Consider the following 22,244-nt stretch of genomic DNA (forward strand, 5'->3'; position numbering starts at 1 on the left):
AAGAGGTTTTTCAATTGTTTATTTTACATGGACATATAGTACATAGGTCATTAAAGAGTATTAGAATTTATGATCCTTCTGGTTTGGATTTCAAGATTCTGTATCTTTGATCTTACAGACTTTGACTTTTCGATTAAACGTATTGTATCTTAATGCCAGGAATGAATCAGCTAAGATAAATTTAAGTCTCTCAGTCAGCACAAAAGTCTRAGCATATAGATAGGCCAGTCGTAAAATAATTACATTCATACAGTTAAATATTATCTAATAAGATAGGGAAAGAATTATGATGCTGAAAACTACCATCATTGTGATACAGAACTATGGGTAATATGCCAATTCTTTTTTCTTTTTTTTAACTCACATCTTAGTTCAGCATGTATTTTTTATATAACATTCTCAAAAATAAATCTCATGTTTATAGTGTATACACGATACGTTGTCATGAGGAAAATGAGATTTGTCAAAGAATTTTAAGATAAAGCTTTTTTTTTCCCCTAAAATTAATTCTCCAAAGAAAACTACTGAAATGAGCACTATCAAAGTGGAACAAAGTTATTACGGAGTTCCTCAATAATCAGTCTGGATAATATTTCTGTTAAAATATTTTAAATAGCTACGAAAAATGGACTGACCTAGAATTCACTGAGGCAGAGGAGCTCTTTCACTACATCAAACACAACCTGTGCTCTGGCCCATAGGGGACTCTGGTTAACTGATTTACTCTGCAGAAAGTGCAGTCCTTGCATCTTGCTATAAGGCTGTTAGAAGACAATGTGTGTTTCTAATTACTGGAAAACTATACAGAACCAACCACGCTAAAGAAAGTCTGCTGCTGCAATCTGGAGTTAGCACGCTGCTTTCTATAGGGTTTTGGAAGACTTCCACTGATTAGAAATATTAGGGTAGAGATGATGAAAAACGTGTCCTAAGCATTGTGTGAGTGTTATTTGCTCTGATCATTTTCAAGAAACAATCAATATGTTTCAGTTATTTAAATTAAAGCACTTACTCTAAGGTTTGTGCATTATTTATAATCCTTCATAAATTTGCAATTTGCAAAATTGCAATACTTTTTAATACAGAAGTATTAAAAATACAAGGCCAAGCACTCAGCTTTGGCATTTATGAACTTYTGCAGTCATTTGTCCACCCTTAATCCTCCGCTATTCTTTCTGAAGTATGAAACAATTTTTAGTTACCTGGCTGTTAAAAATCCAGTATATACTGTTTAGCTATCARTCAGGGCTATGCACTGAAGGAAATTTGACTATGACAATTCATTTACATTAGAATTTAGAAAATAAATGAATATAGCAAGAAACTGTCTGTAGAGCGCATGGGCTTAGTTAAAGCAACCGAATAGAGTCTAAGAAACCAGAGTCTAGCCCTTCTGCACCATGGAAAGCCCATATTGTGATCTGCAAATCATTTTAATCCAAGTTTTCACAACTTTTTTTTTTTTCCTGTATGTCTGACCTGAGGGTCTGGATCTGCAGTTCTATTAAATGCTTACTGTAGATCGAGCTGCACACAAACTGAACCGAACTTTGAAGAAAAAAAATACTAACAGAGTCCTAGGAATCAAAAATCAGGTATTCAAAACTGGCAAATACTTTAGAACCAGATTTTGCCTTTACTACACGTTCAGTCTGTCAGTAGCAGGTTAACACTCTATATCAGTGGTACTGTGAAAATCAATTTATTAGAAGCAGTCAGACATTATACATCTTAACACTTTATAAAAAGAAAGTGGAAAAAGCTTCTTCTCAAAAATAATTGAGGTATTTGCAGCAAGAAACAAACAGGATCAGACTGCACAAGAAACTTCAGTGAAGTTAGTGCTACGCATACAGAACATTAGTGAAGTAAAGAATATCACTAGAAATATTTTAGTAGTGTTTTTTCTTGAGCATGTTGCAATACACAGATGTGTGTTTTGCTCTCTACGATGTAAGCAGTTTAACATTTATTTTGCACACAGTCTAAGTATAATTATGCAATTGTGGTTTTGTGACTATGGTAACTAAATTTTACATCTTAATGTGCAAGTAGCACCCCCTGTGACAATGCTGACATGCAATGGCATCCTAATCTCAAGTCTGGGTAATTTGTTGTTTAGTCGGAATCAATACCTCTAGCCTGGAAAAAGGAAGCAAATGCTATTTTAGTGCAACAGACAACTTCAAGTAACTTCTATTAGAACTATGCACCATCACTGGTGGGAAATGCAATAGGGCAGCCCCAGAAATACTACCGCTCCTCTGCAACTTATTACTTAAATCCTTCTGACTGCCGTTTTTGAGCAATTTTTTTTAACATGTTTGAAAAGCTTATGCTGCAGAATCTCTCCTCTTCTTCTTCCTCTTCACAACTTGCCATATTTCATATATGTATGATATACAYGGCCATTAGCTAAGGTGATGAATTTAAAACTCATTGCTTCTCATTTAATAATTGTTTTCCTTTGACATTGCTAGTTCAAGTCCAGTAAAAGCTCAGGCCCGAGTTCCCCCAGCTGTTGAAGAAAACTGCTTATTTTTGTAAGACTGGAATAGTTAGGGAAAAAAAATGTGTTGGTTACTAATAGAAAGATTGTTGACTTACAATTTTTAATAATTTGAGTGCACAGTAGACTGCAAGAATTATGCACATTAGTCTCCCACTTTTAGCAATCKATTAAATCCTCTAGTGGTCCTGAAATTAACTCCTGTGCTACTGTCCTTCATAAGAACTACCACCACACATGACTATAATCAGAGGGTAAGCACTAACATCTATCTATTAAATTTCTGGAAGACGATCAGTGATAACACTTTACAGGCAGCATGTTAGCTCCCACAGGCCAGTGTGCTTTCAGGAGTTTAAACCAAGGGGAGTTGTTTTTCTGCTGTGACATTCTCTGAGCAAATTTTTGATTTCTTCCATGCTCCTCCCCCCGGCAGAAGCACTTTGGAAAGCAAGCCCATCATTTAGTATGTTAGTAAATGCTGCCAATTATTGTTGTATAGAAGGAAACTCCGCATCAAGTTTTAAAAGCTGGTGTATAYCTTGAAACACAGGATGAAACTACTCTTGCAGTTTGTTCAACAGTTGCACTTGCTCAACAGTTCTTGCAAAGGGCACTTTTTGAAAAACAGTAAATTAAACCAGCCATTTCATCTGAATCGGACTCTGTACTTCTACTTCTGCCAGCAAATGGGAGCCTCAATTACACACAACAAAAGGCAATGCAACTTCAGTCTGGTTTCTAAAGATAGAGAGGCTCTGGAGATTACACTGCCTGTTAGTTGTGTCCCTCCTCAACTTTCGAGATTATTGGGCCAATCCATTCAAGTCTGAGAACAAGACAGGATATTTTAAACATATCAAATTCCAGCAAGTTTCATGAGAATAGGTGATTGGCTGGGGTGGTGGTGTGTTTTTAATGGCTCAACCAAAGAGGAAGTTTGTATTGTGAAAGGCCAAACATTTAACGCACATCACAGAAACCATGTAGGAATCTGGGGCAAATTAACAGGGAATCAAGGGTCTTGACTTTGCTATCGCTTACTAAATGTGTTCTCTTTCTTCCWCATGGGATTAGAAATAGTTTTTATGAAGTGTGCTGAGATGTTAAGTCCTTGAAGAATGCAACCATATATCCGTGCATGTAAAATACCATTACTACATAACTTTTCAAAAACCAAACCAAACCAGAAATATTTTTAAAGAGAATGAACTTTAGTGTATGTAAAGGTCCTTTAGAAAATGTTTGCTGATGGTACTGTTGCCTGACTATGTTGCTAGGAAATAAAACCTCTGGTACTAACGTGTTTTATAATTCAACAAGATTCTTATCACACAATTGTGTACTGAGAGTATAAAGTCCAACAGACTTGATGCACTGGAGAGGACTCCTCCTTTAGAAAGGACTCCTGACTTTGGATTATTCTCAAGGCAAACAGTATACATATACATATCTTAAAAAAAAAAAATCTCAACCTCAATTATGCTGAAAATGAATTTGCCAACATTAAACCTTATTCCTTACAAGTAAAAGCATCTTTACAAGAAATGACCACCAGTCTGCTGCTGGTATAATCCAACTCAGTTTTGCTGATACCAACAGCATCATTAAAAAAAAAAAAAAAAAGAGTTTGTATTTGGTTCCCAAAGTGTTACAGAAGAATTATCAACATATTAATTCCATACCTTCCAAAACATGGGCCCAGGAAGTTCCACTATCAAACCAGATGTCTAGGACATCCTGTCCCTTTACATAATCCGAAACATCATGACCACCAGCCTATAGAAAAAACAACTGTTAAATAACGCAACTAGAATACTCCGTATCATCAATGCTTTTCAAAGCTAGAAATAAAGCAGATTTGATTTCTGGGCCAGTTTTGTACAAGTTCTGCTAGGAATAATGCAAGTGAACACAAAATAACTTAAATAGTTATTCAAATGGTTTTCATAAAATCATAGAATCAGTAATGATGGAAGGGACCTCTGGAGATCATCTAGTCCAACCCCCCCGCCTTGCTCAGCAGGGTCACCACTAGTGACAAAAAAGCAGAAGAAAAATTACCTGAAACCTCAGATGCTAGAGTAACCCTATAGTTTGTTTGCAAGCTTAAGAACCTAACTATTAATGGAACAATAGAAGGTAGGAAGAACAAAAACAAAAGAAAACCTTGTTCTGATGACAAAAAAATAAATAAGTAATAAAAAAAAWAATACATAATTGYGCTCATAACTTGGCTAAGTAGGATGCCAGTTTCATCCTGGAATAAAAGGAGAAAAATAGAGATTTTATGCCCTGAATTAATGCATTAAATCTGGTTGTGTGTATTTTGTCATATTCAGCTTTTACTTTCTGAACATTCCCTTCACAGGAACCTTCTCATAAATGTAGAAAGTTGAAAAGGACTGCAAGAATATGTGAAGGTTTTATATTACTTCCTGTCACTGAAACACCTCATTCTATATTCAAAGTCAAAAAAATTACCTTTACTACAGCATCTTTTGATAGTAGTTGTTCAATAGGAAGAGTCCACCAGGCATCTGTCCCTTGCTGCTCCACTATTTTAATGACATYTGTGATTGTTTCACTGATCAGAAGAGAAAAATGGATTGTAAGAATTGGCAAATTACCATATATTTCTTCGAGCATCTGAGATCAAAGTGGTGAAGAGATCAAACTTTTTAACCTGCAATTTATCAGCCTCCCAACTGGTCAACTTCCTACTTTTGTCTTCCAAGATGCTAGCTATAGGGTTGTGTAAAAGCCTGGATATGTAGAAATCTCCATATGTTCTGAGTAGCTTTTCTGCAAGTCATCATCAATAGCTTGGGCACTCAAGCAGCTGGAAGACTTCTAAAACTCATTTCACTTGTTATTTCTTGGTCTTAGAACGATAGAAACAAAACAACTATTTCACCTCAAGTATTGGCTCTTTTTGATAATAGGCTTCTCTTTTCTACTTTATTGAGAGAGAATTTGAGAACTCACATGGACATGGAGCTAGGAAATACCAGCGTTTCAAATTACGTACAGACTTCATATTACACTAGCAGCTGCCTGGATTCCTCTTTTAGCAACACGTTTTTAAAATATGAAGACAGGTGTATACTAAAGACCATTCCCAATAACGATGGGAACTGTAGTTCTTGTATCCAGTAGATGAGTGATTTAATCAACCATTCAATGTACACACTGAAGGCAATGTATCAGTCAAGATAGTATAGCACGAGCAAGGACAAAAGATTCTTGAACAAATAGATACTATGAGGAAAAAAAATTGAGCTATGCGTTTTTTTCCTGATGTGAACARACAGAAGAGAAAGGCATGCAGTTCTCAATTATTTGTGACACATTCAATTGTCCACAGTATGTAAAGCTAGAAGAAATAGATTTTTAACATAATGTCTAGTCTAGGCAAACAATAAGCTAGGGTTAAAAAAAAAAAAAAAAATCCTACCCCAAACTCACTTCTAGCTCACAGAGCATCAACTAAAAAGATGATTTTTAAACCATCTGCTWTATCTAGGGAATATATCAGATCATCATGGCCGGCTAACTTCAAGCTAAGACTGTTATACAACCTTAGTCACTAGAGATCCATTTTTAACTTACACAACATGTACTTAGACAATTAACTAAGTTCTTGGCACAATATTGGAATAGATGAAAAATTAAAATAATGCCCTGGTACATTAATCTTGAAAATACAAAATGCAGATCTAACTTCTTCAGTATCATCATTTGGTTTTATATTTAGACTTCTACATACTATATTCTCTGTACTACTGATAAGCTACATCAGTGTTTAGTGTACCCTTATGGATAGATCCTAAAGCATGAAAACTTACATTCTTCAAGAAGATATAAAACAAATTACTATACAATAACACCTGAGATAAGATGGTAAGAGGACAATGCAATTTTGCTGTTGATTGTGAGGATAAAATTACAGTGACAGACCAAGGATTTTGTATTAACCAGTCAGGTCTTTTCACAGTAAAGACATCTGTAATATCTCAGTACATTTTCTGGAGAGAAAACACACTACCACTAATCAGTATCACTTAGAAAACCAGAGCTAACTAGCATCCACTGGCATTCTCACCTTTTTAGGCCAAAATGGATGGCAGTCACCTTCACGTTTAATTGTCATGGGACAGTTTATGGCTTTGCAATACATCTGCTAACAACTCCTCTGGTAAAGCAAAATTTAGGCTCTCCAATTCTGAATGGTGTCTTCTCCCTTCAGAAATATTACAGAAGCCTATTTGCAACTTCCTTTGTTAATGTTACTTCTCCAAAACAGAAGCAAACAACAAATCCAGCCCCGATAGATGGTCCTAGGCTAGCCAATAAATATCCTTTGGGCCTTCCTTCCTTCAGGCTAAATTTGCAAATTCAGAAACCTCTCAGGAAATAAATCACATTAGCCAGGAYCAAATTTACTCTCTCTCAGGCCATACTAAACTATTTCACCAAATTTGACTCTTCTCTGCTGCACAAGCACCTTCTACTGCAGGTTTGGAGGTACAGACAGCTTTTTCAATGATGACACAAATTGTAGGACCTAGGAACACTTCAGAAAAAGCAGAACGCAACCTTATTTTCCATTTCTTGCCACAAGAAAGCTTCATCTTTGACTATCAGCGTATCTTTAATTCCAATCATTGGTAACTACTTGTCTTCAACTGAGTATTTCAAGAGCTCTTAGTCTTGATGTTATAAGCCAACTCTTACCTGTGACTAGCAGCACTTGCACATTTTGAAGAGAAGTAACATACCAGAATATAAGCGTGACTCACGCTCGCAAATGTCTTGTAATATAAAATAGCAATGAATCAAGAAACCAAGTCAAACAATACTGCCTGCCTTAATGCTGACATTTTACAGATTTTTGAGTGTCCTTAATTTAAAAGGGAATTATTAAAATTTGGTTTGGCTAACRTCCCTAAAACATGCTTATTACCAAGCAAAATTTTAGTGCATTTAGAAATTCATGAAAATTAATTCTGTGCTTGAATAATGGCTCTGGTATCAAGTTACAGCCCCAAAACTTTTCTAATTGAGAATCATACCCATAATGGCCATGAATACAAGTAGAAAGATCTGTAAAGAAGACTTGTTTTTAGATTTTGTTTTTATAAGCTATAAAACAAGTAGAAAATTTTACACAGAAACTAAACTTGTCTCCCATGCAACTTTCCCATACTRCAAATATACTTCAGTGGAGTGGCATAAACTATGGCAATAAATGCATTCCCAGCCYATACATTTTTGAAGCATTCAACAGATGTTTAATTAAACCACTATTTGTGGTGATTCTTAAGAGAGAAATTGAGCTACACGCCAAAATTGACAGCAGAAATCTCAATCCGTCAGTTATTCTAAACTAAGTAAAGCAGCTATATCCTGAAGTGTCAGCAATATTCTGACATTGCAACTGTCAATTTTTCCTAGAGCTTCCTACAGAAGCACAAAAGAGGACTGACAAAAAAAGGATTCCAAAGACAGTAACYGCAACATGCACTCTAGAGGCACACGGAGTCACGTCAAAACTGCTCTACGCTTTGAATCAGTTTGGTAGCCCTCATCTTCCTTTAGGATTAAAGCAGCCAACTAACTAAACAGCACAAYGGGAGACTGACACTATCAGCATGAGAAGATTTACCATAAAGATCAGCACATTTCTGTGCCATGCCTGCTCTGAACTTACATAAGCCAATGAGTGATAAAAACTTAATAGTTCTTGAGGGTAACCATGAAAYATGCCATGTTTGACGACAAGGTTGTTTTAGAGTAATCGTTTAACTAACTCCAATCTAAATGAACTGTATGACAGCATTTATTAAAATACTGGTCTCTAGCCAAAGTTTTTTTTTTTTTTTTTTTAGTATGTATATGTACACGTACATACAAAAACATACATGTACTCTTAATATGCACCATATCAATTAAGATCTCACAGGAAATTATCACTGTCCTGTAGAACTGAGCAGGGAAGATATATTTAAAGTAAGTTATTGCCTACTTCTCTCTTCAGGAGTGAAAGGAAATATTTTCTTCCAGTTCTGCTTGGCTACAGAATCCTCAGAACATCATCAGAACTACCGGGAGCAACTGCAGGGTAGGGGAAACTGAACCCTGGGCTAGGGCAAACTGTATTGCTTGTAGCAAGGACAAATTCCCCTTTCCATCAGAGGTTAGAGGGAGGGACAAGAAGGAAGTAAACCTTGCTCTCAGTCTCCCTTGGGAAACGTTATAAAATGACTGCCTTCATTTACAGTAAGTGTGGCCAGTATCTCGCATCGTAGGTATACCAGTTCTGCAAAACATGCCAGGGACTCACCTTTTACCAAGCATATGGTAAAGCACTGCTATGCAATGTAAAAGCTTGTTGCTATTTTACGAAGAGCAGAATTATTTTAAAGGTATATTTCTGTGACATGAATGTGAATTAGTGATTATGCTACAGAAAAAAAGTTCTTGATTAGGAGAACGTCAGCTTTCTTCCATGAATCGCTTACAAGCAAGTCAATGACTGTCAACTTATTATTGACCAATATTCCTAAAATTTGATCAGTTTTAAATCAAGGAATAAAGCACATCTTAACAGTTCAAAAWTTTTTTTTTCCTCATTACATTTAGTTTCCCTACTGAAAATAGTAACAATCATGCAATCTAGTATTTTAAAAGATCAAAGATTCCAAATACATCAAACACACTCTCCTACAGTTTAAAAACCCAAAACAAACAACCCCCCCACTACTCTGATCTTTTCCTAAGATTCTTATGAATAACTGTTACCATAAAAGAAAAAAAAAAAGCAGCATATTTAAGCCGTCTTTTTTTTTTTTTAATACAAAAGTTTGTAAGGTGCAAGTGAAAAAACACCTTTCTCAAATAAGTACTCATCACTTTATAATCTGTGAGCTTCAATGGGAACACGATAATTCAGAGTTAGCAATAAACACCATTGTAAAACTTTGCCCTGTATTCCTACACCATATCTAGAAGAACCTGCATTACGTGTCACTTGCTACGTTTTTAACGCTGAAACCTCTGCGACAATTCACGCTACCACGACACCAGCCAATCACTCTGAAGTCCGATATTGATTACGCTGAACACTTATTTAATGTGTTAACAGAAATTAGGCAGTGTTAAGATACAGCCGAGAGAGGAAGAAAACTGTTCCTGAKGTTCTCCCAGCCTCTTTTCAATCACCAGTAAAGAGGGCAAGTTATCTTCTTTTGCATGAATTTTGACACTCAGTAAGTATTTAGGCTACGGTAAGTTGCTATTGCTTTTAAAATMGCTGAAACATGTTTTAATACTTTACAAAGCAAATTAGATGCAATGTAGACCTGCTTCAAAAACTGAGGGTTTTTTCCACTATCACAAATTTAAGTTAATTGTTAATCAAGGTCACAGAAAGGGGACAAAACTTCTCAGGCATTAGAATAACCTCTRCAACAATAGTTATTATGACTGACATTTGAATACTGAATTTGTAAATTTAAGTAGTAAATGCATTATTTAATATGACATCATACAATTAACTTCACAGTTATTACTTGGTCTGAGTTAGTAACAGAAATAGAGATCAGGTCTTATTTTTGGATCTCTCATCTCTTTCAAGAGTTACAGAATTTCCTAGAATTAGATTCCTCTCTCAAGAAATCTTAACTTCCAAAGTTGAAAGACAAACTGTAGAAGTCAAATGTTTATTTGTGCATGTGTTCTATTTAAAGTCGTCTTCTTCCACTTGTTCTCATTAAAGAAAAGAAATCGCATACAATCTAATCTCTACATCCTGTATAACTTTCTATAATCTCTATATTCTCACAGTTCCTCCTGGAAAATTGCAGTAATGAATAAATTTTCTCTCTCTTCTCTATGCTGTACAAGATTTTGGTTTTTTATCCTAACTTTGAATTCCTGATTGAATGATACGTATTATGATGACACCCTACATAATGGATCTAATCCTCAGCACAACATTATAATCTTAGACAAGTGTCACACAAACCAATGTCTTCTAAGGCYACATGGGATCAGAGCAGCCTACAAGAAGATTTTTATGGAGATCTGGCATTAAATTGTTGCATGCAAGATTACAGTCCAGCTCTTGTTTTTGAATTTAGAAAGACAGGATTAAGGTCTGGAAACTGTTCTGTTAGAGACAAGCAATTACATTATAAAAGAGAAGCTTTCTGCATGTGTTTAAGTGACAAAGTCAGGGGAAACTGTCTGATTTACAGAGGGAAATTGCTTAAAAACAAAGTCTTTTACAGGTGATTAATAGATGGGATCACTCAAGACCAACGATCAGTGCTCTCATATGTAACAGCAACTCCATGTGGACTACACTAACTTCCAGTGGAGATGCTGTTACTTTTGATAGCCACTCAAAAACTCTGGAGCCGCTGCTACTAGAAGCATATTTATCCAGCATTCAAGTTAAGAAAACAGCTTTTGTTTGAAACGCAAGTTACTTGCTGTTGTTTTCAATGATTTTGAATTATTGACACAAGCTACGTATTTCTAACACCTCAGAAGTTTCATATGTCAGCATCCCGTTGTGCTATTATTTTCAAAAGGACAAAGCAGAACAAAATATTTAAACCTATTTATTTATTTCAGCAAGAACTGGTGTCCAGGAAAATGACCTATGAATTGACAGACTGCTTTCTAGATTTGCCTGTCATTTCTATAGGCCAATATTCTGTACACTTTCCATATTCCTGTTCCAGAAGCTTAGTACGGCTAACTTCAAATATTTAAAGGAATGCTTTACCCTTTTTATTAAAAAAAAAAAAAAAATCTGCTGTAAAATAACTTAGAACTAAGGACTTCAGTCAAATGAAATAAATCTACTTTTCAAGCATATCATGTATACGTCAATTTTTTTCCTAGCAAATCTAACCAAACATGCTATACAGCCCCTTTGTTCACCTGCCTACACGAGTAACTGCTATGCCAATATTTAAACACACAAAGGTAGGGCTGTTAACCTACTGCAGAGTTTATCACTCCACTGCTGTACTTCATACATCTCCAGCAGTAATCACAGACACCTCAAGGGTTTAAAGAGACATCTCATTTGATACAGSTATTTAAGGTAACTTGACTACAACCTAAAAGAATTCCCCATTTACCCCTTCCTCCAAGTTTTTTCTYTACCAGCTGGATCTGCCATATCGGGGTCAATTCTTCTAAATTCTGAAGTAGCTATTTGATTGCCAGTTGCTAAGTTATATTTCACTACGTTCTTATTCTGTTGTTAAACCATGTTTAATACAATTTTAAACCAGTACAAGTAACATTCAAGGATACTGCYCAGAAAAACTACAATAACTATTCCCCCCCAAAAAAATTAATTTGCAGTGTCAATATATACCTGACTTTCTCAATTTCTGCAGCAAAACAGTTTTACAGCCCACAGAGCTCCCATGCCTTTATTTTCTGATGTGCCTCAGCATTGTTTGAGTGCTACAGAGGACTATGACTATATTGCCACTTAGAGAGGCAAAGTACTATCTGTGCACCTACTCGCACAGTCACACTAGGTGAACTTATGGAGTAACTCTGCCTGAAGTCCACTCCCCGCCCCCTATCCCCCCAAGCCTCACCAACTTCCATACTCATTTGTTCAGTCAAGGCTCTGGAATACAAGTTGAACTCTTTGCAGTATGTTCATCATCAAAAGCAAAACATTCTGCCATGTAACTACAGTTTGTTTTCATCTTTGTAATCTTATCAYCCTAATTAATTTGCACAAGTATTTCTGAGGTTCAAATGGATAAAATGGAGTTACACTAATGTRCTTTACATCAGAAAACAATTATGGAAATAAACAATGTAAAAATAAACAAGGTAAAAAAAACAGTATCCTGGAGTTTCTTCTTTTTAAACAAAGCCATCTTTTTGATGACTTTGTAAAACTTTTTGAAAACTTCTGTTCCCTGAAGTGGTAAAAGCAGCTCTCTATTAATCCTTAAAATAAATAAATAAAACATCATATTTGGTTGAGGTTTTATTACAGCTCAGGATTTCTTCTGCATCGCATAGGCTGAAACTCCTGAAATGCATTTTTTGCAGTAACTATACTATTGATTTCACCGAAATGTGATAGAGTAAGACTAGCAGCTGAGACTTTAAGCATACCTAATCATACAGCTAAAATTCACTTATTTACTTTCATTGAGGTTGATTAAAAAAAAAAAAAAGAGTAATTTAACTTTGAAACAAAGCCTTAGTTATTTATTCTGCAACCGACTTTGTTATTCCACTTCAGATTTTTTTTTATTGTTTGTTACTCAATTTCAAAACTTATTTTGACAAATATCTGCATTGTTCAACTGATAATGCTAAGATTACACTTACAATCTCTAACTACAACTTGCATTTCCCCCCTTGCTTAAAATACAAAAGCCAGTGACTACTACCAGCTCACTTAACTTGAAAAAGGAAGAAGAAACTGTCAGTTACTATCATGAAGGACTCATGAGGTAACTTAAGTATCTAGGCAAACTGACTCCAATTATTTACATAAAWGTCACCTTCAGCAATGAGCTTTTGATTGCTTTAACCTATACCTAAGCTAACTTTTTATATAAATAATTACAAGCAAGAACATATTTCATACTTAWATAGTCATAAGTTTTATAACACTATGTAACTGCCAAACAACAGATAGTGCTCTTGTCCTTTCATTTTCTGGTGTATATAAAGCTAGACAAATACCTGTTTATCAGGCTTTCTCCTGTGTCCTTCTGATAAAAAACAGGAATCGGAACACCCCAACTTCTTTGCCGCGATATACACCAAAATGTCCTTCTGTCCAGCATTTCTAGCATTCTGTTCACTGCAGATGTGGGAATAACTTTCACTTTTTTTAGCACTTCCTATAAAGTAAACAGTGAATTGTTGAACAAAAGAGTCAGCACTTGGATAAATACTATTAGTGAAAAAAAGGTACAGGCCTACACCCTCGTTACAAAATGCGTTCTTGGGCAGCCATCACATCTCTTTCCTTTACCTCACTGTATACTGCTCTTTAATAATACTCTTATAACACCATATAGACTGTATGTGTCCCCACAGAACAGCCATTGCTTTTTTGACAGCTCTGACACTCTAGCAAACATGCAGAAAGGTAAGGTTTCAGAAATGGCTTCAGTATCCYTATTCAATGGTTAATCGCTTATTGTGCCTTGTGCTGTTGTCAACGGCAAAACGGCATCTTGATACACATTTCCTGTATTCTAGAGTGTGGGCTACCACTTTCACTCCCAACCATACTGAATAACTGACACATTCTCATCTATGCTAGATGAAATACGGAATAAACACCTCATGCCCTAACTAGAATGAAATCACTGTAATCCCAAAACAGCCTAATGTGTTGCTCTGAGTTTTCTGCATGGAAGCGTGTAATTTCAAACAGCACTGCATTTTTTTTTATTATTATTTGCTTCTAAGTCACTAAAAGTATTGATGTGGTTATTATTCAAGCAGAATAAATACCGGAGGACACACAGATGTATAACCAKGCATGGCTGTCACATATGCAAAGGTAACCTTAAGAGTGATAGAAATATTATGTTTTAAAGAAAGCCAGAAGAGAGAGCTTTAAAAGTCCTTGGGAGGGGAGGCAGGAAATAGTAGCTCYAAGAAACTTACGCATGTCCTGTAAGCACAATAAATACACTGACTCTGAGATATCTGCTTATGTCAAATTATATCAATATTGATGAAAAACAAAATGACAACATTCATCACTCCTACAGTTTACTAACACTATTGTGTAGATTTAGATAGTGTTTATAAACACTAAAAAACACAACCTTGAGTGAGACATAGTAAGATTATTTTGCTTATTCTAATCGCATCAATGGCTTTTAAACTGACCACAAAAAAACAAAGTGATATACCTGGGCTGYAGCCTTTATACTTGCTGTGTTTACAAACCACTGTTTGCTGGCACGAATGATCATTGGTTTTTTAGTCCTCCAGTCATATGGGTAGCTATGCACRTATTTCTCCTCTTTTAACAGACTGCCTGCTGCTTGAAGCATCTGAATGACTGAGGGGAGGAGAAGGCGGGGGGGGGGAGGAAGGCAAGATAAAAAAAATCAGATTTGGACATACTTTTAGCCTCAGTTCTTCCCTTCCTTAATCAACACCATAAGTGATGCCCGTATCTAAAATGTGTTCAGATTTATAACCACCTCAAAGTATACCTGAAAGACCATACCTAATAAAGTTAAAATGTAGTAAATAACAAGTACTCACCAGCTTCATTTCCCTCTTCAAGCACATTCTTGTTCTGAAGTTCAGGACCTGCAGCTTCTGTAAAAAATCCACCCTCATCCACAAGGCAATCCTGAAAATTAAAATGTTAATCATGTCAATATAATACAGTGTGGTAATTAACTCAATCTTGAATATCAAAAAGGTAATTAAGTATTTTGCTRTGTAACATTTTTTTCTGATGAAAAACAAAGTATGCTATGTTTACCTCAGATTTAGCAAACTGCAATATAGTAARTTACTAAAAGACAAGTAAATTTGACCTATCAGAATAAATAAGCATCACTAAGTTCGAAAATATACCACAGCTGTGTTACATCAAGTCACTGGTTAGGATTTAAATTAGTTTTCAAACTAACAGTAAAACAAACAAAAGGAATCACAGAAATATGGGCATACTCTGGTTTTGGAAGATCAAGTTACCTCTTTAAAAAGGTAAAAGAAAAAATACCCTGCATTTTCATTTCCAAACACATACTGATCATGCGTAACTAGACATTTTATACATATATATACACACACACACACGTATAAAAATGTACACACACTGTAAAATTTTATACACACAAATATATTTATGTAAGTAGATATTCTTATAAATGTGTACATATATACATACACACACACATACATAGCTTTCTTTTAAAAAATCACTGACATACAAGGGTATATTTACTTAAGATACAAGTCCCTTATTGCATACTGTTTTCCTGCTCAAGAATTCCAAACTTTGCTGAAAAACAGTAATAATGACCTGYATAGCTGTTAATTTATTGGTTCATAAGATATAGCTTTAAAACAGGTTCCAAGTACAAACAGAAAAGTTATCTGCGTTATTCTCAAAAAAAACCCAAACAAACAAACAACAGATTCAGTTATACCACTGTACTGACAACTTTGATTAACAGATGGATGAAAAACACAGCACTTCCTTTTATTGGGAATACATACTCTTTGAAGTTCAGTCCTGCATATGGCAGCTCTGCAGACTATTAGTGATATTCACACTTATCTACATGCTTCAAGCTCTCCACACAAATTACAACAGTTACTTCAGTGGCAAGCGATCAAACAGTTGCAAGGAAAGAAGAGCAAAAGCTGGGGAGAAAAAAAAAAAAAAAAAAAAAAAAAAAAGTACCGTGGGTAGTTGATGGTGGGAAGCTACACTGTAGTCTTCCATACCATGAGCTGGGGCTGTATGAACTAATCCTGTTCCTTTTGTCATTGTCACATGATTTGCAGGTAACAAAGGAGAGACTCTGCCAGGAATTGTGGGATGAGCACAAGAACCATCTGCTAAATCTCCACCTGCAAAAAAGAAAGAAAACAATCCAAGGAGAGATAGAGAAACAATTCATGCACTCAGATTCTCTTATCAGGGAACAGAAATGGAAATCAGCAACAGTATAAACAGGATATTATTCAGATGTAATGTTACCTCCTTTGTGGGTTCCCATTCAAATGCTTACAAACTCTTTGCATTGTTACTGTTACACATTTCTTTTGTGTGTGTGTGGGGGGGGGGGAGTTTTCTTCTATGCTACACAATAGCAGTCCATTGGTGGTGATATTCCGTAAAAATTTAAAGATACCGCACATATTCCCATTTCTCAGGTCCACCACTTCACTGTTCCAGAAACTGATTTTGATTGCTGAAAATCTAGCATGGCAGTCATGACATAATGATTTACCAGGCTAGAAACTTCAAACTTCTTGGATCTATTTCTAGTTATGCTACTAACTACTATCATAAACAATTCACTTCAGCTCCCTGAAGTATGTACAAAAAGAGAGCAGAGCACAAACGAAGTTTGTGACACTTTAAGGTTAAAAGACACTTGATGGTAAAGTTTTCCTGAAAGTCAAGAACCACAAAGCTTAAGCAGTACTTCGTACGACAGAACTGCCCTCACTGAGCACTTTCTTTCTAGATGATGATGTTTATTAGGAACTGCTGTCTGACAACTAGATACACAAATACAGAAATATAACAAGCATAGACAATCACTGACTATACAGCATGATAGAAAGAATAGGTTCCAGTATTAAATCTCTTGATGAAAGGGTCCGACTGTTCTACGTTATCTGCCAGTCATRCAACTCAAAGGCATCAACTTGTAGAAACAACACATTGAGGCAATTTTATTAGGTAAAAGTTTACCTAATTTAAGAGATTAAGTACAGAAATGAACCAATTATTCTTCTGAGAAAGAAAGAAAAAAGAGAGAGTGGAAAGGCACTAATAGAACCTGAAAAGAGTAAATGATAAAAAGAAATTCCTCACCTCCTTTGGACATACATATTTCCAGCTTTGAATCACAGATTAAGACAAAAGAATAAAGTTTACAAATGACATACTAAATTCTATCTCAAAACACAATCAGAAGTGTACCTGTTAAAAGACATTACTAGGCAGTAAGTTAGGATGCAGACTTTACTGCACGAGCATTACAGATAAAATCCAGCCTACAGTCACCTAGGACACTTCAATAGTCTTCATGGTTATAATGAACACATAAGACACCACTTAATTATCAAAATCTTAAAGAGTAACATCAAATAAAAACAATGGCTGATAGTGCTGGTGGTAATGCTACATTAAGTAATTTCAACAATTCAGGAAGACTTTAGCAGTCAGGTAGTCAGTAAGTATACTTAAAATTAGCCTATTTGCATTAGTAAGGGATAAGGAAGACAGACAAACTGCATTCAGTGTAATTAAGATTTTGGTACTAAACAGAGTCCAACTTCACATTCAAATTTTACAAACATGAAACCAGATTTTTAAAAGTACTTTGAAATAYATACTTGAAAAAGACTGTTACAATACACCATCAGATTGAACCCAACAGAAGTAGTTTTTACAGACACCTGCAGATTTCTAAGTAATTAACATTAATAACATGAAAATTTACCTTTACATGTTGACATAACCTCAAACTGTGTGTCCAAAGCAGCAGCTGTAGATTCAACTCTATCTGCAGCCAAAATGAAGTATTCTCCAGTAGTTGCACATTTCACAATGGAATACCTACAATGTAAATAAATATTTATGATACTAAATTATTACAGACACCATAAAGCTAAAAAAAAATAGTTTAAATATTCAAATCCTAGAAGACAACAAAATAGGATTTGTTTTTAAATCTACACATCCAATTCACTTTTAAGTCTCCAAAGAATTTCAAAAAAAAACACAGTATCAGGAAGAATAAATTTAAAAGGGCTAAAAACAGAAAATAATATATTAATAGAAAAATAGATCAAAGTTGACATAGTGTCACTAATTGTGTAAGGCATCTTCTATGTACTTTTTTTTTAAGGTAGTAGTCTAAAATGTGTTATTTTAATCTTGCTGATAAATRTTGATAAGGACTGAAGCAAATCAGTGAACTGAATTAAAGACACATACGCTGAATCTGGCATGTAACAAATCGCTTGATTGGCTGGCACAGTCCAAGGCTGCGTGGTCCAGACTAACACACTAGCAGTGGATGTTCCATCTACAGATATAAATTAGAACTATTTTATTTATAATAATAATAATCTTAAAAAAACACAAATCTACTTGTCTTAAGAACTAAATGCAAATCATACCTAACACAGAGGTCAGCTTAGGTGGCGACTTTAACAGGGGRAATTTCATATACACAGAACGACTGACATGCTGTTCGTTGTATTCAAGTTCTGCTTCAGCCAAGGCTGTACTGAGTAGATACCAAACACAGGTTAACACACGTGAACATAAAAAAACATTGATCTTTGTTGAACTTTCAAAGATAAAATAAGTAAGGTGATTCTTACTTTGCTGAAGGAGACCAAAACACAGGTTTATAGTCCCGATAAATGAAACCCTAAAGCAGAAGAGGGTAGGAGAGGAAAGAGTTAATAGAATCAAAACTCCTAGCACAAAAAAAGTCAAAACATACTTCAACAAGAGCTCAACGTACTTTATCATACATTTTGGAGAAGACTCTCAGTTGGTTTGCTTCATACTTTCCATCGAATGTACGGTAGCAGTTAGCCCAATCTGCCATTATGCCCCAACGAATGAAGGCAGATCTCTGTTTCTCAATTGCTTTTTCTGCAAATTCTCTGGCTGAAAGGAATAGCTCCATTATATATATGGTTTAACCCACTAAGATTAATATAATGTCATTTAAAATATGCTACTGATATTTTTGAGAAGGAAGAGCCATAATTGAATACAGGGAAACTACATATTAATTAATGATATGTATTAAAAAGATTATTAAAACTCAAAAAGAAGTAGTTAAATAGTTAACAGAAGTAGTTAAATAAAACAACTGGTAAGAGCAAAAAGAGCCAGCAGAGACCCCTCTTCACTAATATGAGGATATATAGCGCACATACTTCTAGAACACACATTTTATTTTTAAGCAGGAAGAAAAGAAAATCAAGTATTTTTAGTCAGGAAGATTGGTTGCATTCTGAGAAACTATCTAAAAAAAAGAAAAAAAAAACAGTAAGAGTGAAAATTAAYCCCTTTTGTTGATGCTTATCCAAACTTCAAAGCAACATGCATCTGAAATTAAGGCTAGCCAATTTCACTGCTGCTGTTTCARGCTGAAGTAGTTTAAATTGTTCATTCAAATAGTTCACAGATGAATGCCACTGTTATTCAATACACTTGGTATTTGAAATATTTTTCAAAATAGTTTCCATCTAATGTAGAATAACATTTTCCAAAAGCATCACTCCTATAGTTCTGTAGTGTTATTAGAAACAGAGTCCATAAATATATTTCTAATCATGATATTCACACAAGTTAGCTTGAAGAAAGGAAACATCCTGACTTTTATGTGCTTCTTTTTAATTTGTAACTAAGTTCAGTGGCTCCGCCTAGAATTCAAAAACACCAAAAGTATGCTGATCTGATAAATATTAGTTTTATGCTGCCACACAGTTAAACGGAAGTCCAAATCCCCTGTCCTCTTGTTCTTTAAATCCATGGTCAGTACTATGCATGCTCATTACAACAACAGACTAAGCTTGTGCTGGGTTATCCTACTTCATGAGATTATGTTGTACTCCATCTGCTTTGCAAATGGACTACCAATAATGTGACCCTAGAAAGTGTTAGCAATACCTAACAGAAAAGGGCACAATAAGTTATAAAAGCTATTTATAAATCATAAAATTCAAAATATGACAACTAGGAYGAACAAATATTTAAGTCAACTCTCCAAACCATAGTTTACCTCTTTGCCTAATTTCCATCGGTGAAAGATCTGCAACTCCTTTGACTGCTGATAATGCTTTCAACTCAATTGGTAAACCATGACAATCCCATCCTGGCACATAATGTACCTTATAACCTCTCATCATGTAGAAACGATTAGTGATGTCTTTCAAAATCTAGTAAGACACAAGGGTCATTATTACTGTAGCTCCCCCATGTGGAATAGCTATAGATTGCTTAAGATCTTCCTGTAAAGCCAAACTYAATAGAATGCATAATGAATTACATTTTAGACCTCGCATGTGTGGTTTCTCTTACCCACTATTTTGCACCTTGGCAGAATCTTACCAGAGGACCTTTGATCAAAGAAATTCACATTTAGGACAACTGAATGATACAGCTTATATACTTGCAGTGCTTGAAGTGGGAAAAAAAAAAAATCTTACTTGCTCTAATATTTAAACATAAAGGTAAATCTACAATGCTAGCCTAGTGCACATTACTGCTTCTTGATATGTGATCACCTACCAGAACTTTTGTTTTTCAGAAGTCCATGCTTTTGCATTAGCACTTAAGGTGTTGGTCACATTCTTATTCTTTCCCAATCTGTAGTATATGTAATATCACCATTTTCAGGGCTGAATCTAAGTATATCCATACCTACYTAACGGTATTATTTTAAAGATTAAAAATCTGCACTTTAAAAAAAGATCAACATTTCATCATTGTGGTTGCATTGAGAGTAGCAGATAAAATTAAAAACAAACGAAGTGCAATATAACAAACTTCTAAAAAATCCACAGGAAAAAAACCCCACCAAGTCACAGCTCAAGCATATATTACAGTAGCATTTATATATAAGTAAGTGTATGTGTGTGTATATATAAATATATACATATATATATAAATATATACACACTTATATACGTGTGTGTGTACATGTACATATAATACACATATACACACACACACACACATGAGTTTACTCACAGATGTGTCATGACACTCACAAATTATACATTTATACTTCTTAAGGATGAACTACAAACTGGATTTTTTAAAAGATTTTTCTCTCTTTAAAGAAGCATCATATACAGCCTCATAACCAAGCATTCAGCATATAGACACCACATTCTGCCACATCCACAAGACAAAAAAAAAAAAAAAAAAATCAAGAGCCCTATCTCCCAAAATTCCAAACACTTTTAAGTGTTGTCAATTTAAATGGGAACAGAGAATACACAGCACATTACAGAAAGTGTCTACTACTTTAAAACAGAAGTGTGTAAAAAAAAAAAAAGGTGTGTAAAATTAATAGATACTTACTTTATTTAATGCATGGCCAACATGAACCTCTCCATTGGCATAAGGTGGCCCATCATGAAGACAAAACTCCTGCTTTGTTTTCCTTTGCCTTTGCCATGAATACAGTTCTGAAAAGCCACATTTCTGTAGAGGTAACATGAAAAACCTGAACCACCACATACCTTTGCACAAATACAAATTTCAACTAGCTAGTAAAATATTTAAGGAAAACACAAAGATTTGAGTACTCTAACTTTGTAGGAAAATATATTAGTAGTTTAAAAGTATTAGAAAGCTTGAAAAGAGAGTAACACTGAGCCTAACGTTACTTGTCCTGGCTCCCTGCTATCGAGAGTTGCTACACTTCCTCCAAACAACAGCTGTAACAAATTTAGTAGTAATCCAGAAGCAAAACAAAACAAAACCAGAAAACCCCAACCCAAACCCTTCCGAACTTCAACCTTCTGCGGCAGCTAACGTGAAGCGGCCTCAGCACCCGCCCGAAAGCCCAGGCGTGCGGGCAGCGAGCGGCCGCGAAGCCCCTGCCCGGCCGGGCCCCCCGGCCCCACCTGCTGCGTCTCCAGCTCGGTCTCGGGCTGCAGCCGCCCCGGCAGCTGCGCGGGGAAGCGGCTGCGAGGCAGCAACACCGTGTCGCGGTACTGCGACTCCTCGCGGCTCTCCGGCTGCCGGCTGTTGGCCTCCGAGGCCGCCGAGCGCGCCCAGCTCGCAGGCCCAGGCCCAGCCGCCGCCCGCAGCCGGAGCCGCAGCCGCGCCCCGGCCCGAGCAAGCGGCGGCGCCCGCAAGGCCCGCAACATCCTCGCCGTCTCCCGGAGACGCGCGCTGGGGAAGCGCTTCCGCCTTCGCTACGGAAAGCCAGCGGGCGGGCGGCGACGGGCCGCGCGAACGGACACG

The 22,244-nt window shown here is 35.9% G+C and overlaps 1 protein-coding gene across 1 annotated transcript in view; it reads right to left on the reverse strand.

Moving 5' to 3' along the window:
* Nucleotides 1–22,243, reverse strand: part of IARS2 (isoleucyl-tRNA synthetase 2, mitochondrial) — a 30,799-nt gene extending 8,556 nt beyond the window's left edge. Inside the window, exons 1-14 of the mRNA XM_085326074.1 lie at nt 21,902–22,243; nt 21,354–21,476; nt 20,047–20,203; nt 18,775–18,923; nt 18,629–18,678; nt 18,422–18,531; nt 18,237–18,327; nt 17,740–17,855; nt 15,963–16,132; nt 14,807–14,897; nt 14,446–14,597; nt 13,256–13,416; nt 4,994–5,096; nt 4,195–4,288 (exon numbers count right to left, since the gene is read on the reverse strand). Of these exons, the coding sequence (XP_085182200.1) occupies nt 4,195–4,288; nt 4,994–5,096; nt 13,256–13,416; nt 14,446–14,597; nt 14,807–14,897; nt 15,963–16,132; nt 17,740–17,855; nt 18,237–18,327; nt 18,422–18,531; nt 18,629–18,678; nt 18,775–18,923; nt 20,047–20,203; nt 21,354–21,476; nt 21,902–22,147 (1,813 nt within the window). The 5' untranslated portion in view covers nt 22,148–22,243. The remainder of the gene's footprint in view (nt 1–4,194; nt 4,289–4,993; nt 5,097–13,255; nt 13,417–14,445; nt 14,598–14,806; nt 14,898–15,962; nt 16,133–17,739; nt 17,856–18,236; nt 18,328–18,421; nt 18,532–18,628; nt 18,679–18,774; nt 18,924–20,046; nt 20,204–21,353; nt 21,477–21,901) is intronic.
* Nucleotide 22,244: the final 1 nt, after the last annotated feature.

The sequence above is a fragment of the Rhea americana genome, unplaced genomic scaffold (genome assembly GCF_003343005.1).
Source record: "Rhea americana isolate MKP2758 unplaced genomic scaffold, rheAme1 scaffold_127, whole genome shotgun sequence".
Classification (NCBI taxonomy): domain Eukaryota; kingdom Metazoa; phylum Chordata; class Aves; order Rheiformes; family Rheidae; genus Rhea; species Rhea americana.